The 17,234-nt window shown below is 35.6% G+C and overlaps 1 protein-coding gene across 2 annotated transcripts in view; it reads right to left on the minus strand.

Annotated features, from left to right (window-relative positions):
* Nucleotides 1-15,648: 15,648 nt before the first annotated feature.
* LOC145690603 (uncharacterized) overlaps nt 15,649-17,234 on the minus strand; it is a 28,250-nt gene continuing 26,664 nt past the window's right edge. For both annotated transcript variants that reach the window (XM_081765660.1, XM_081765658.1), the window contains exon 3: nt 15,649-17,069. In XM_081765660.1, the coding sequence (XP_081621786.1) occupies nt 15,944-17,069 (1,126 nt within the window). In that variant the 3' untranslated portion in view covers nt 15,649-15,943. The remainder of the gene's footprint in view (nt 17,070-17,234) is intronic.

Below are 17,234 nucleotides of genomic sequence, written 5' to 3' on the forward strand. Positions count from 1 at the left end.
ACCGGAAATAGGCTCAAATCTTGCAAACAGTGCGAGATATTGAGAAAAAAAACCTCCCCTTTATGATACCCCTTGCCGATTTTTTTTTATCAAGACGTCTTATGTCTGTAAGGGGACAGGTACAGATATTGAGAGGAATAACAAGGAGATTCATGCTCATATGTGAATGATGCGCTGTGTAGAGAGCGCAGGTTCAGCTAGTTTTGTTAATTAAATTACACGGTGCAACAGTGATTTTTTTACAGAAATGTAATGGTCATCCTTTATTGATTTTCGGGCGCTGACAATAAAAATGTGCTCCTGGCTAAGATTTACTTGTAATTACACAATTTATACAGTATGTTACATATAACGCTATCATAATGAAATTGTAAAGGTAAAAGTCACAAAGCATTGAAATGATTATGGAAGTTAATTTCTTGGACATTGAACAATAAAATGACCATGCTAATATCCTCCTAGCTCAAATTCAGTGGTAACTGCATAATTTATCTATTGCATATAACGCTGAGTACTGGTGTAAATTCTCAAGCTGTTCATAAAAACAAGATAAAGTGTGATGAAACCTGCAGTAAGTGTAAGAGAAATGTTAAAATGGCATTTTGTGCGTATCATGTGACAAATGGTTCCATTTCAAGTGTGGAAATATCAATAATGGTGATAGAATTCATAAAATGAAGGAACAGCTCGAGTGGTTTTGACCAACATTTACAGAACATGGTGGACCAGTAAACATTGATACTTCTACTTGCGATACCGATACTTTGTTAGAAATTATACGTGTTCTACAGGAAGACTTAAAACTACTAAAAATAGAAAATGAAACTCTACATGAAAGAATTAAAGCAGTAGAGCTAAACCTTGAGAAGAAAAATCCATCGAAGTTTGAGTGGTCAAAAGTAAGTACTAGACAAAGGGGGTCTATATTTCATACAGGAATGACGCCAGAGTTTCCATTAGTGTGTGAAAATAAATTTAGTGTTCTACAGAATGTTGACTGTGAAACTAGGAACAACTCAAAGTGTTTGAAACAGAATGGAACCAACAGTAAAAGAAAGACAATGAATAACGCCAAACTTATAGTAAATCCGGCCTTCAGTGCGGTAGACAAGAAAATAAGTGCAAGGAATAAACCTGGAACAGAACAAGTTTTCGTATATGCGGATAGCAATGGAAGAGGTCTAGCTGAGCAAATGAACCTCAATCTAAAACACAAATTAAAGGCACAAGGAACCATTAAGCCTGGATCTAAAAGTGCAGAGGTGTTAAGTGGAATTAACCGTAAAATTGCAAATAAGGAGAAAAAGTATGTTGTAATGTTAACCGGTACAAATGATGTGGCTTGTAACCAAGGAAATGAAGTTATTAAGAAAATTAGAGGTAAATTTACTGAGCTAAATTACTGTAAAGTAGTGGTGATAAATATTCCAAATAGGTATGACCTTATGGAAGAATCATGTGTAAATCAAGCTACTAAGGTCACTAACGTGAAGCTGCAATCTTTGTGTAAACACTTCAGAAATGTGAAAACGGTAGATGTAAATTTGGTGGAGAAATGTTCACAAGGCATGGTTTGCAGGGTAAATTTAACACAGCGAGTAGGCTTACGTATCTTCCATCAAAATGTACAAGGGTTTTCCATTGGGAAACAATTAACGATGGAAATTTTGTTGACCGAAATTCTGAAAGATGTAGATATTATTTGTATAACCGAACATTGGTGTGCACAAAACAATATATTAACTCTAAATTTACCAAATTTCAAGCTAGCAAGTAGTTTCTGTCGAGAAAAGAAAACAAGGGGTGGTTCAACCATTAAAATTTAAAGAATGCACTAAGTTTAAACATTAAACGGTGCAAAAATTTTTGATGTATTTTGGAGCTCCCACTGGAAAAAATTGTAATAATCTGTATATATAGGACACCGGATAGTGAAGTTGAAATTTTTGTGCGTAACTTAGAAGTAATACTCTCACATTATAGTTGTACTAAATACACCCCAGTAGTAGTAGATCTAAATATGGATTTTTTGAAAGATATTGATGTAAAGAAAAACATTATTGGGTACGTTTAATTTAAAACATTTAATAAATAAACCTACTAGGATAACTCCAACCAGTATATCAGCACTAGATCAGATAATTCTAAACTGTAACCACTTGAGCTCAAGGGCGCAAGTGATTAGTACCGGATTTTCTTATCATGAAGCTCAGATTGCTGAAATACGTGATAAACGCTTCTCTGTAACTCAAAAGTGCAAGAAACATAGTGTAAGAACTTTCAAAGTTACAAGGGTATTCAGTAATCAAAATATCAATTATTTCAATTATTTACTTAGTCACGAAACATGGGAAGGTGTACTTTCACTAAACAACGCAAATGATATATATAATGAATTCATAAAAAAATTTTACTTACTATTTTGATATAGCTTTTCCTAAAATGAAACTCGTGTTAAAATCCCAGAAGGGACAATGGGTTACTCCTGAAGTATTAAAAGCAAGTGCTACAAACATAAATTTACATAAACTTAGTAAGGTTTTTAAAACAGGTTGTGCAAAGGCCTACTATAAACAATATAAAAAAGGTACAAGGAACTAATTAGAACGACTAAAAAGAACTACCAGCAACTTAAACTTGCTTATGCATCGAATAAAACTAAAACCATGTGGAACATTATAAATGAAGAACTAAATGGTGGCAAAGAGACACCATATGTGGATACAGTAATACACGAAGGGAACAATGTAACAAACCCAAGGGAAAAAAGCAGAAATATTTAATTTTTTTTATAATGTCGCAAAAATTATGGATGATGATAAAGTAAATAAATGTAACAGAATGGCTACAAAGTAGTTACTGTAAATAATTTTAAACAAAGTTCAAATAAATGTGAAAAAACAATCTTTCTACAGCCAGTCTCAGAAGATGAAATAGCAAATATAATAAAATCTCTCAAAAACAAAAATACAGCTGGAATTGACGAAATCTCAGATAATTTATTGAAAAGATGTTTCAATCAGGTGAGAAAGCCACTTTATCACTTACAAATGGCGAGTATCCAGAAAAGTTAAAAATTGCGAAAGTTAAGTCCTTGTTTAAAAAAGGTGAAAAACAAAACATAAATAACTACAGACCAATATCTCTCACAGGATAATTAATTTTTTATTGAAAGAAAATGTTATCTCAACAAAACAACATGGCTTCCTTAAAGGTCGATCTGCAAACACGGCAATATTTAATTTCATTGAGAAAGTAAGAAATATTGTAGATAAGAAAGAAAACTGTATAGGAATCTCTTGATTTGTCTAAAGCTTTCGATACAGTACAACACAGTTTACTTTTGAACAAACTGGAGAACTGTGGAATACGTGGTAAAGCAAAGGACTGGTTTGGTTCGTACTTAAAAAATCGTAGGCAGGTCGTAGAAATAACGCATAAGAATAATAACATTGTGGAAAGCTATTTATCAGATGAATTATATATAAAACACGGAATTCCACAAAAATCTATTCTAGGAGCATTGCTCTTCCTTTTATATATTAATGATTTTGAAAAAAGCATTTCTTCGGCAGATGTTACCCTTTTCGCTGACGATACCACTCTGCTAGCGAGTGGAAAAAAAGAAAAGTTATTGGAACAGAATGCTAGGCAAACACTAAATGAAGTTATCTCTTTGGATGAAGAACAATAATCTTTTCGTTAATGTTGAAAAATCCATTGCTATAAATTTTCATAACAAGTGCAGTAAACCAATATACCCTAACCTATATCTGAACCAAAAACACACTGTTCGTTTTTAGGTCTTACTATAGATCATAACCTGACATGGGAATTTCATAGTTATTAATAAATTAAATTAAATATGTTATGCACTAAGGATTATTAGAAAGAAGGTAAATTTAAAATTAGCTAAAACCTTGTACCATTCGTGTTTTAACTCTATCTTGCTATATGGTATGTTCTGGGGAAATTCAAGTCAGAGATTTAATGTTTTCAAAATTCAGAAGAAAGCCATAAGAATACTTTGTGATAAGAAGCCGAATTTTTCTTGTAGACATTTGTTTAAGGAGGTCAATATACTTTCACTGGATAGTTTATATTTGTATCGTCTCTTTTTGTATTTGAAAGAACACTCATCGGCATTCATAACAAATAAGGATGTACATAATCATAATACGAGAAATAAGAATGATTTTCATTTGTGTAATTACTGGTCAGCAATGTATCAAAAAAAGTGTAAGTTATGGTGGTGTTAAGTTGTATAACATGTTGCCTATTGATATAAAGTATGAAGAAAATATGAAAAAGGTTCAGACAAAAGTTAAAATCATTTCTATTAGAAAATTCTTGTTATACGATTGAGGAGTACGTAAATATCATGACAAGGTAATATTACTTTATTTTACTCATGTAAATTTTTTGTACATATGACGCATGTTACACTTACTTGAGGACATTCCTCGTACTTGTAAGTCATACAAAAGAAAATAAATACAAAATGAAATTGTAAAGGTAAAAGTTACCAAACTTTGATATTATTACGTAGAGAGAAATATCCGTCCCTTATAATTTCTTGGGCGCTGAACACGAAAAACACAATAAATACGTGTTCCGAATAAAGATTTAGTACTAATTACACAATTTATATTTTGCATATAACGCTATGATAATGAAACTGTAAAAGTAACAAACATTAACATAATTACGGAAATAAAAATAGCTGTCTTTTATAAATGTTTGGACACTGAATTTGAATATAAAAAATACAACGTCCTCCTGGCACACTATCGGTGTAATAGCACTCTTCACATTTTGCATATAGCGCTACAGGACAAGAACTGTATTGGTAAGTTACCTAAAGTATCTGTTTTAAACACGCTCTCTCTTTGCTTGTTTCTTGTGAGGAACCAAGTTTCTCCAAGACAAATAACAATTCTTCTGCTAATTCTTTGTAATTTTCGGCTCGGTGATTGCCCAAGAATCTGGTACAAACACTGCGGAAACAATATCACACATGGAGCTCATCAGCACTGAGAATAGATTCAAACACCTCGTCTTGCAATAGCTTGCGTATTTGCGGACTAATCAAGACTCTCTGCTTAATCTTTTCTGTACTTAGACGCGGAAACTTCTGGCAAAAGTATGCCAATGCACGTTCATTCCTGTTCATGACATTCACAAATGCCTTCATGAGTAAGTTTGATGTGCAATGGTGATAGCACAATGCTTTGTGGGTTCACGAGAGGTACATTTGATTTTTTGTTTTCGCCTGGCAACAAAGCTGTTCGTCGTGGCCATTCCTTTTGAGTGTAATGGGCATTCTTTGCACGACTATCCCACTCACATAATTATGTAACAACTGTACTTTGTATAGCCACCCTGTAAAACAAGCAAAATTGCGATCACCTTAAAATCATCATAAACTAACCACTTGTGTTCACAATATTTTTTAAGATCCAGAACGCGTTCCAACATGGGATAACTTTCTTTACCTAGGGGTGCATAAGCAACAGGGATTGATGCTGATATCTCCTTACTGTTGTACAGGAGCACAGCCTTAAGGCTTGTTTTGGAGGCGTCTATAAACAGTCTCCAATCTTCTACTTTGTACGGAACCTTCAGTTTCTGCATCAAATCTGGAACATCAGTGCAAAATACTAACTCATCGGTGCAGCAGAAATATTTTGCAAGATCCTTTTGACGATCGCGTAGAGCTGATACCCTAACTATATCCTGCAGCAGGTTCTACTGTTGTAACCTAGATGCTAAGAGCGCAGCTTTATTCTTTGGCAGTTCCAAATCTCTTATCAGGTTATGCAGCTCCGCTTGTGTGAGTCGGTGTGATTCAGGATTGTCGTTTTCCGGCTGAAATGAAGGATCAGGCAGTCCTTCTCCATGGGCCACTGGACGAATGACAGATGGTATCACTGGGTATTCGATCTTCCTCTTCTTCGTATTTATACCTTTCTTCAAGCAAGGTAGTATGCAAAAGTAGCAGTCTGTACTATGGCTTGTTGGTTCACGCCAGATGGCGGACACAGCAAAGCGCATGGAAACGTTCTTTCCATGCATCCAGGCATTGAGAGTAGATTAACAACTTGTACAACAAACGTGGGGAGCACATGATTTATCCTGGTCTCCAACACGACATTCAAAGTATAGTAAATATACTCTTCGCACTACAGCAGTCAATGGCTGCTTCCTGGAACCACAAATCACGTCCACACATATGTAGAACACACTGTCCACCGAATTTTTTACAAACGCTGGGCATTGCTGCACTTTCCTTGAATCACTGACACTTCGCAGTGAAAACAATATGTACAACAGCGATAATATCCTCACTACTTTCAAACTGCTGGTTCACCAGTAACACAGTCTGCCAAACTACTGCTTGAAGCACACCACGAATACGATTAGAGACGTTAATTGGAGCTAGCTGCAACTTGCAATCATTGCCTCACGTGACTCGTAAGACGCTCGCACTAGCTGTTGATAACGTACAACGTTACCAAGTCGAATACGCAGCAAATACTTGTCAAGAACGACACTATGTGTCGTAAAAAACAATAATTTCAAATCATGTCCCATACCATTATATGCAAAATATAAGACGCTACTCAGAAATCTGAGCCAGGAGAGAATTTTAAGTGCGATTTTCGCGTTCTGTGGCCAAAAATCAACAAAGAACGGCTAGTTTCGTTTCTGTAAAAAAATAAAAAGAGAAAAACGTTGAACAGTGTTAACTATATTGTAAAAAGTTACGCATCATTTCTCCAAACAAACGACGATATAGCGAGGCGCAAGGAAGGTTTGGTAAAATGGGAAATGCTGTCGTGCATGCATTCCGAATATTTGGTCCTACAAGTGAAGCCGGATTTTACTCTTACAAAAAATCGTAGACTTCAAAGACAGAGCAATATTCTGAACTGTGTATATATGTGTGTTGGAAACTTATGCCTTTTTAGTAGTGCTTTGAAAAAAGAAAAACATGAAGTTGTAAAGAACACCAGAATAATTTGTGCAACCGCAGAATTGCCTGTGTCTCGTTCATTTTTCCCGTTGTTTGTTTAGCCGTGCAGTGAAAAGTGATCAACGATGGAACAATTACTTGCTTCCAAAACTGTCACCAAACGCGAAATAACGCGCTTGGAGAATAAACAGTGAGTCTTCCAATAAAGCATTAGCGAATACTAATATAGAGAAGGCAAATCAACTAGTTGATGACTGTAAAAATCTTGTGTTAGATTTTACAAGAACAGGTGATCAACATACATTTAATTTGTATGACAAAGAAATAGAAACAATGCAAAACAAGGTGGGCGAATTGAGAAAATGGTGATAATCCAACAATCAGAAAGTGTTTCATCAACCTCAAGTAAAAACGTAACTTCTTCAAACGTGAGTGAAGTGCGATTACTGAAGTTGGAATTACCAACATTTGATGGATCCTTAAAAGAATTGCTGTCGTATCGAAATCTTTTCGTGGCATCCGTGAATAGTAATACATTATTGAGTGGAGCGCAAAAGCTTCAATGTTTGAAGGCATCTTTGCGTGACGAAGCGGCAATACTTGTAGAATCATTGTCGGTGACGGATCAAAGTTACAAAGAGGCGTGGGAAATAACCAATGCTCGGTACCAGAGTAAACGTGAACTCGTAAATGACACGATAAAAAGACTGATTCGTCAACTATGTGCAGTACCCGATTCACCAGCTTCTCTAAGACGGCTTGTGGATACAACTAATGAATGTGCACGAGTGCTGAAAGTGTTCGAAATTTCTGGGGAGCATTGGGATGCCATATTAGTGTAGCACGTAACTGAAAAACTAGATAGTGATTCAGAACAATAGGACCTATCAATTAACTCGAACGAACTTCCAACCTTCGCAGACTTATCGCAGTTTCTGAACCAGAGATCGCGTGCACTCGCAGCTTCCGTGACAAGCAAACCAAATCAAACTTCAGGCCCATAAATCGACAAGTTCGTCCGGAAAGAGCAGGACAGTGGCGTTTCATGCTTCTGCAGATGTGATATGTGTTAAGTTTGGACTGCAGCACGCGCTGCATAAATGCAAGGATTTCATTCAAATGTCAGTAGACGATAGACATTCCTTTGTAAAGGGTAAGCTTTTGTGCTTCAATTGTCCAACAGGAACACACAAACTTGCTCAGTGTACATCAGGTGAGTGCCATCGCTGTAGAAAGCTGCATCATACATTACTTCATTAGTGCGCTAAGATGTGTCTTCTCACGTAACAGCTGATGGGAGAGCAATGACAACTGTTCTTCAAGTGTTGCTGTCCACAGCAGTGGTAAAGGTTAGGAACAGAAGGCAATTTAAATCTTTTCGAGCATTACTTGACTGTGCATCGGAGGTAAGTTTTGTATCTGAACGGTGTGCTCAAGCGCTGGCCATCCCAAAACGCAGTGCAAATATAACTATTTTGGGGATAGTTTCCAGTAGTGCATGTAATTCACGTGCAATTGTAGATCTTGCTTTTGAGTCAAGATACAATAACGATGAATATTCAGTGAGGAAAGTGACCGGAGTTATGCCTAGACAGGCTCTCACTAGAGTTAATGAGTGGGTCCATACAAGGATTTAATCTGGCTGATCCGGAGTTCTACAAAACAAGTGGTGTGGACATACTACTCGGTGCGGACGTTTCCATTACCCGTCTAAGTGGGCAAACACATGAGCCCACAGGGTGCGCCCATCGCATTGGGTTGGCTGTTATCGGGGAAAGTGAATTGTAGTGGTACATCGGCAGTGTTCGCATTTCATGTGTGCTGTAATCTAGATGTCTCATTGCAGCGATTGTGGGAGATCGAAGTAGTACCGTTTGTGCGTCCTTTAACAGTAGAAGAAAGGGAATGCGAAGAACATTTTGCAGTGACGCATAGAAGAGTTAATGGTCGATATGAAATTAGCTATCGTTTAACTTTATGACGCCAACATTTCCAAGATTACGTAAATGCCAACTTGGGGTCCGTGCGGACCCCAACCAATCTCGGTGTTTGTTAATAGTCTTTTTTATTAGCTTTTATTTTTATATTGTTAAATACTGTTCCTTAGTTTTATTTACTATAATATAGTAAAAATATACGTACATATATATATATATATATATATATATATATATATATATATATATATATATATATATATATATATAGTATACTTACTAGAAAAGTATACTAAACGCAAACAGTTCTTTTATTTTACTGCTTAGAGATACTTTGTTTCCAGATATTGTGTACTACGATACATTCCACAAAAATGTTTATATACTACATTTTCTTTATTTCTACGTATTTTCTGATCGCTCACGGCTTTCAACCATTTCCCTATGGACGGAAAGGGTTGAATTTGCACCTTATCATTGTACCAACAACTGTTGTTAGCCGAAGAAGCAACTCTGAGCGAGTCCCGTGCTTCTTAATAAACTTCCATAGTTACGTTTCCTCCCTTATTTAACCATGGGTTTACAAATCACTCCACCAGGGTTTCTATATCGTTTTCTGTATATTTGAGTAGTAATATTCTCCAGCAACTTTGAAGTACAAATAAAACTGAAGAATTTTCTCACAAATATTATACAGGAAGTACACTTTTTGTTAAAGAGAATTTGTTTCAAAAATATGTAAATAGTAACATCCAGTAAGGTAACCAAATTGTAATAGAATAATAATACAAAGATCGTGCTGCTATCTTCTGACAATTTTTAAAACACAACAACTCACTTGTCAGAGGAATAAATATTCACTTTTATTTATGTTGTCATTGTTAGGAACTACCAATTAGCAAGCTTTATTTGTCTGTCTCCGCATATGGAAGCATGGAAAACCATGGGGTCCGTACGGACCCCAGGTATGCTAAATACGTTTTGGTTCTTAAATATTCTTACAATTTCTAAATACAAAATCGTACAATTAAATTGTTATTAGTGAATTGAAAACATCTTAAAAAGAGATGTCATAAGTCGCAGACAGGAACACGAAACAAACAGAGAAGATATATGAATATAGTGAAGCCTGGGGTCCGCACGGACCCCAGGTTGGCGTCATAAGGTTACGACCAATCACTCTGACCTTGGCTATTCTCATGATATAGCAGTAAAACGATTTCGTCAATAAGAGAGAAAGTTTGTACGGTGGCCTGGCTATCAGGAACAATATTGCAGATTTATGGCAGAATATTTAGAACTCGGTCACATGGAACCTATTTCTTCAAGTGAAGACAGTGTGTCCCCAACGACAAGTTGCTACCTTCCTCACCATGCCGTTTTAAAGGAGAGTAGCACAACTACTAAACTGCGTGTAGTGTTTGATGGTAGTGCGAAAACCACGACAGGTGTCACTGAATGAAACTCTTATGGTCGGTCCAACATTGCAAGAGGATCTCATCTATTGTGCTGCGTTTCCGAACTCACCAGGTGGTGCTATGTGCAGACGCAAAAATGATGTTCAGGCAAATTCGCGCCTATCAAGAAGACGCAAACTTTCAACGCATTGTGTGGAGATCGGATCCAAAACAGCCCATTCAAGACTACAGGTTGCTCACAGTCACATATGGAACTGCATGTGCACCATTCTTAGCAACAAAATGGCCGTCGACGAAGGACACAACTTCCCGTTAGCATCACCAGTTGTGTTTAACGATTTCTACATGAATGACTGGAAGTAACTCGGTGACAGAAGCAATTCATCTAGTCACAACTAGTACAACTGTTGGAACGGGGAGGGTTTGAATTGTGAGGTGGACGAGTAATGAGCCAAGTGTTCTAGAGTCCATCCCAAGTCATTTAAGAGAAACAAGCGCAATAGATCCTTGGGACGATAATGATTCTATCAAGGCATTAGGAGTGCCGTGGTGTCCATCTCAATATACATTCTGCTTCAAAATCACCGTACCAAAGATTCATCATAGTGTTACGAAAAAAGTTATTGTCCGACTTGGCCAAATTATTTGATCCGTTGGGGTGGCTAGCTCCTACTACCATAAAAGGCCAAACTTCTTATGCAAGAGATCTGAAAGCTAGGCACCCTCTTCCAAGCAACATCACCAAACAATGGCGTGATTATTCGTATTTATCGCACGTGATACGAATTTTACAAAAATTCGCGATAATATAAACATGGTTTCTGGCTATGAAACGAAAAGTTTGAGGTTTCCTGAAACATACACGCGTTATTTTAACGTTTCGCTCATATCGCATTTGCGAAAAAGTTTCGTCTCTGCATAAGATACTTTTGCAAAGAATTAACGTAAATGTACACTTGTAAAAAATGGTAGCAGGTAATTTTGTAAACCAATATAAGACAATTACTGATCTGACACATACATAAATTCATAAAATTATGTAGTGCATGTTTTAGTGTCTTAAAGAAGTCTCGAGAGCTTATGCGTGTATTGGTATTTGCCAAAATTTCCCTTGCATTGTTTGAAAAACTACCGTTTATAAAAGCCTTTTTTTACTGGTTCTGTAGGCCTTCAGGAAGACAAGTTTACCACTGTAGTTATTTTGGATTGGTTCAACAACTTACTATGTTTAACTAAAAGGTTGTGCAAAAAAGAAAAAAAAAGTCTTTTTTTTTTATTTGAAACAGCCTAGGAACACATTACCATGAAAGAAACATAGGCAGTGTGATCTCGCAAGCGGTTCTTTCCAAATAGACCCATCTTTCACCCAACTCTTACTACTACGAAAAAACATATTTTTCCAAATGTGAGAGATATTCGATGAAAATCATAAAACATCAACTAAGCAGTGTCTACTTTGTGGCAAGTATAACGAAAGAAGCGCAACAAACTTGATCTGTCTACCCCGAAAAGTTTCGGTATTGGGCTATTGTGTTATATGAGTCGTTACGCACAACGTAACGCTGGTGAAAACATGCGTTCACACCCTGGTGTAAAGCTTCGGATTTAGTTTTCATAAATGTGGACAACCTTCTGTATATATTGCATTGGCTTGAAAAGTTGGTTTCATTTCCATAGAATAACTCTAGTAACATACTGGAGTCACTCTATTAAAACTTTTGCTTGTTCCAGCCATTCGAGTTCATCTGACTATTTCCACAGAGCCATTTTTTAAAAGCTGATACCACTACAAAAGAAAAGAAAAAGAAAAAAGGGAATTCTGAGAGGTTCAATAGGGCATACGATGTTTCCATTACATGACTGAAGTCCACAGCAGAAAACATAGTAACGAGTAAAAGCAACGGGTGAGCGAATGTAATTGTTCTTAATATTCATTGACATATGGCGTATCATTGGAAGGTTAACAAAAATTCAAATGTGTAACGGTGGATAAAGATTGAAGAAGAGAAACGTTATCGGCACATCACAATTTCCAGAAAAGCAATATATGCAATGCACCAGATGGTAGCTGTTACTGATAGCACATATCAAGAAAAAATTTCCGAAATTTCACAGTGGAGATTTTTTTTCTTTTGAATGATGCTATATAGTCGAGTATGCCAATGTAGACTGATAGGAATCAAGTAACATGCACTTTTACCACGCAGAAGAGAGCATCATAATCAAAGAGTTGGAGAACGTTTGTCCCAGTCTGGTTATGCTAATAGTTTTGATGCTTAGTTCCACATACGAAAAGAAAAAAAAAAAAATCCTGGCAGTATTTTTGGATGCAATCCTAGACTTAAAAATAACGAAAGCGATCCGTTATCGAAACAACGAAATGGGCGAAGAAAATAGGATATTACACAATAAAGTACAACGCTGAAGACCGTTAGACAAGTTAAACGAATTATTACTAACTACACGAAGGTCAGTCTTTAGCTACAGTAATATTATATATATATATATCCTGGGATTGGTGCAGTATTCTCTATTTATAAACTCCTTCTGGAAAGTAAACAATTCATTCAAAGAAGTATTTGGCTGCCAATTGGATCAAATGAAAACAGAACTCGACGAAAAACACTTAAGAATTAATCAATAAAACTCGTAATGGTTCATCAGAAGAACATTTATTTTTCTGATGGATAGCAAAAACTGTTACAACGTGGCCGGGAAGTTTTCATTCATCTGCTCTACTCACCAGACATAGCGGCTTCGAATCTCCATCACAAAATTCTCTTGATGAATGAAAAAAAATAAATAAATAAATAAACTCGTACAATACTGGAAACAGCACTTACAACCATTATTTGCTCAATAAAGGTCGGAAATTTTAAAAGGGTGTAGTTATGAAAATATCTCAAAAAAAAGGCACAAGGTACTGAGAAAACAAATGTCAATACATTGCGCAGCAAAGTTATTAGTGAAACTGAGAAGTACATTTGAAAGTCAAACCGAAAGGGCTGCTTTGGCCAACCCAATACATATATATCACAGACCAAATTACTGAGTGGAGAGAAGATTCACTTGTACAAAAATAGCTAGTAAGTAGTAAAACAATGCACAACTGGACCGTAAATCTAACTAACTTCCGACTTATATTGCAGATGCGTTAACCACTACGCTTAGTCCGGTTCCTGAACATACGTATTCTGTCAGTTGCCTTATAATATAAGCTAATAAGTTACTAAGATGAGGTTCACTAATTTGCAAATATTCACCTCTAACAAAGATAATTTCAATCCATCTCTAACAAAGATAATTTCAATCAAAACTGTTCCACACTGAGTTTACATGTGGTAACACTAACCCATTTCAGTGGAAATAGTTACATATCTATTACTGCAATATTCTCATGTTCAAGTGCTTTAGAGAACTCAAGTTAGCAAAACTTCAGTTACTAACTGTGCTCTTGGGTACATAGTTTATACCACATATAATGGTTTCAGAGAGAACTGAAATATTTTGTGGAATGATGGTTTCATCACGAACGGAAGTTGGGAGTACAAGGTAAGATTCTATATTAGCAAACTTCATCGTGCAAGAAATATTTTTCTCAGCATTTTTTGAAGTATATCTAAGGTGGTTAAAAAAAAAAAAAAAAAAAATATGCACAAGCTGGAAGCCGTTGGCATTAAGGTAACACAGAGAGAAGTGTTGGAAGAGGACAAATAAAAACGCTCTCATGATAATCTCATCACCAAAACATTTTCAGATGTAAATTCATTTATATTCTGTCTATCCGTTGTGTCCGTTAGGACAGTTTTTATTACAACTTTTTATTTAATTTGCAATTTAACGAAAACTGCTCGTTCGTTAACAGTTATTTGCCATACATTTTATTTATATATATATATATATATATATAAAGAATTCGTTCAGATCAGACTTCAGCAAAATATGTACCTGCTGATGTATACTCATCAGAGAGAAAGTGATACACCTAAAACACAAAACCGAAGTTTCTACCTCATAAATAAATCAGCTTAAATATTTTAGATAACTGATTGATTCTGAAGTGAAAAGTGCAATTAATTTTTGAATTTTCGACATGAAAAAATTCGTTGCAACAATTCTTTCAGCAACGTGGTGAAAGTAGTATAAAGTGTATCTACTCGTGAAATGATGAAATTACCGTACGATACGAAATGTAGGATAAGCATGCATGGAATCTCCGTATTGGTAATCAATGCCTGGAGGTTAATAGTAATATTCAAAATAATTGAGCACGACATAAGTCTGTTGCTTATTCTCATACAGTAATTATTGAAATTTTGAATTTCAATGATGACTACGTTTGTTGAAGAAGTACATGGATTTATGCTGATTTAGGATAAAGAAAATGTAATGACTGAATGTGTACAAAAAAATTTCTACTAGGTGAGGGTTCTTGTAAGGGAATAGTGTTTAGCAGTTAAGGAAATGTGCAAGGGTTATTAAAGATGTTGGACCAACTGCTGTTGGTTGGTTATCTACATAACAAAGTTTCCTATACCGGAACCAGATTGATCGGTATTAATATTACTAAGGAACAACACTTCTGGACAGGGTGGAAAAAAATCATGATTTTTTTAAAATATATATATATATATATATATATATATATATATATATTTCATTTAAATCGATTTTTTGATTTAAATCAAATCTTTCTCCTCGTATAATACAAGTCGCGAACTGGTAATTTAATTATGCCATTTAAGTGAAAGTATTGGGGTTGAAGTTTGAATTAATCCCCAATCGTTAATCTATTTCAATCTCAAACAATGTTTCTTACGCATTAAGGAGAGTACAGCAACGTTTATCAACATGACACTTCCTTTTCACAAAAGTTACTGATATTTGGCAGGGGCGTATTTTTAAAAAATCGGAACTAGCTTGCGGCTTGCGAAATACATATAAAATACATAAATTTTGCCTAAAGTTATATAATCTAAAAAAAAATAATAAAAAATAAGTTTCAGAGAGGGAACCGGACCCTTCTAAATACGGCTCTATTATCTGGCAAGAAACAGAAGCGCACACAAAAGAATTTTCGTCTTAAATGTCGATAGTGATTTCCCCATTGGAATAGTTAACGATTTAAAAACCAATGTTACGAAAAGAAACCGGGATTCTCCCGTTACCCGTTCAAAACGGGATTTTCCCTAATCACCCTCTGCATGACACTTGTTTTCATACCGTGCTGTACATACATTTGAGTTTCATTTTCCATAATCAAAATAACAGAAACGGGATTTTACTTATTTTCACATTGAATTATTTCGGAATTTGATTTAAATCAAAGATTTTTATTTTAAAAATCAAGTGGTTTAAATCACCCATCCTGCTTTTGGATTACACATTTTAACCGAACATTAATGTATATATACACATATTTCCAGTTTCGTGCACATTTTTCACATTATTTATATATATTGTAAGTTTCTAACGCTACTGAAATGCTGAAAGAATAGTTTTGGCATTTTATTTCTTTTATGAGTTAACTGAAATTGTTTCTAACATATTTTGTAAGCAATTACTGAAATAGTTGCTATAGCAGGGTTGGTTGAACATGGCTATTAAGAGTACTAAAATTGTACAGCGTCTAAGATTTGTGTATGCATCCTAACATGTGACTCCAATCTATCCTTTCTATCAAAGACTCTTCCACATGTCAAGCAACGGAATTCATTATCCACACTATGAACTCGAGAGTGGCGTGTCAAATCCTTCTTCCACACATAAGACTTTCCACAGACTTCACACTGGAAACCACCACCAGATACATTTTTGTTTCCTTTTTCGGGTTGCAATACGCTCTTTTTGTTTCCTGGCACACTTTCGGACTCTGAGCATTCAGCTATAGCAGGAACCACATCTGTCTCCATGGACTTAACCGTAATATTTTCATGTATTTTTACATGTTCAAGAAAATTATCTTTTCTGTAGAATGCTCTTCCACAAACCTCACACACGTATGAATTTTGACCCGTGTGAATTCTAAAATGCCGTAACAAATCCTTTCGCCATACGAAACATTGTCCACAAATTTTACAAGGGAAGTGGTTTTGTAGCGAATGAATATCTAGGTAAGATTGATCAGGAAAACGCTTGAAACATTGTGGGCACTGTGGATCAGTTTGCGACGCATGCGTTGTCAAATGATTTAGTAACCGGTTCTGACCACGGAACACATCTTCACAGTATGCACACGTGAATGTTTTCCCCTTCCTATGCCCTGCAGCGTGCTCCATCAATTTCGTTCTGGTCGGTAATACTTCTCCACATTCACTACATTTCAGATAAGTTTTGTTTTTGTGAGTTAATAAATGCTTATTAAGTTTATCCTTTCTATAGAAACTTTGTTTACATTCTCCACATTTGTAGGGCCTATAGTCGCTGTGAATTCTCAAATGCCGAAGTAAATCACGTTTCCACACAAAATATTTTTCACATACGATACACATGTACTTCTTCTTCCGCATGAAGAGACAAGCTTCTGTACCTTGTACTTCACTTGGCACTAGTTCCTCACGAACTTCGTTTATTTCCTCCTCCTTCTTTGTTTCTTCTGCAATTGGATTCCTATGAATCTTAGTGTGTTCAATCAAAGCCTGTAAATCAGGAAAATATGTGGAACATTCTTCGCATAAGAACTTACAGCGGAAAACTCTCTCTTTCTCTCCATCAGTTTCTTCACGTTCCTTGTCGGATCTGGAAGTAAAAACAAAAAAGGATATATATATTATATATATACATATATATATCTTATATATATACGTATACAATTTCAAATGTAAGTGTCTAATCCTAAGCCACACAAAATAAATATTCATCTCAAAACTACCTCAATGATCGTACTTTATATGTACATCATTT

Source organism: Thermobia domestica, chromosome 7, assembly GCF_964235325.1.
Source record: "Thermobia domestica chromosome 7, izTheDome1.hap1.1, whole genome shotgun sequence".
NCBI classification, from domain to species: Eukaryota; Metazoa; Arthropoda; class Insecta; order Zygentoma; family Lepismatidae; genus Thermobia; species Thermobia domestica.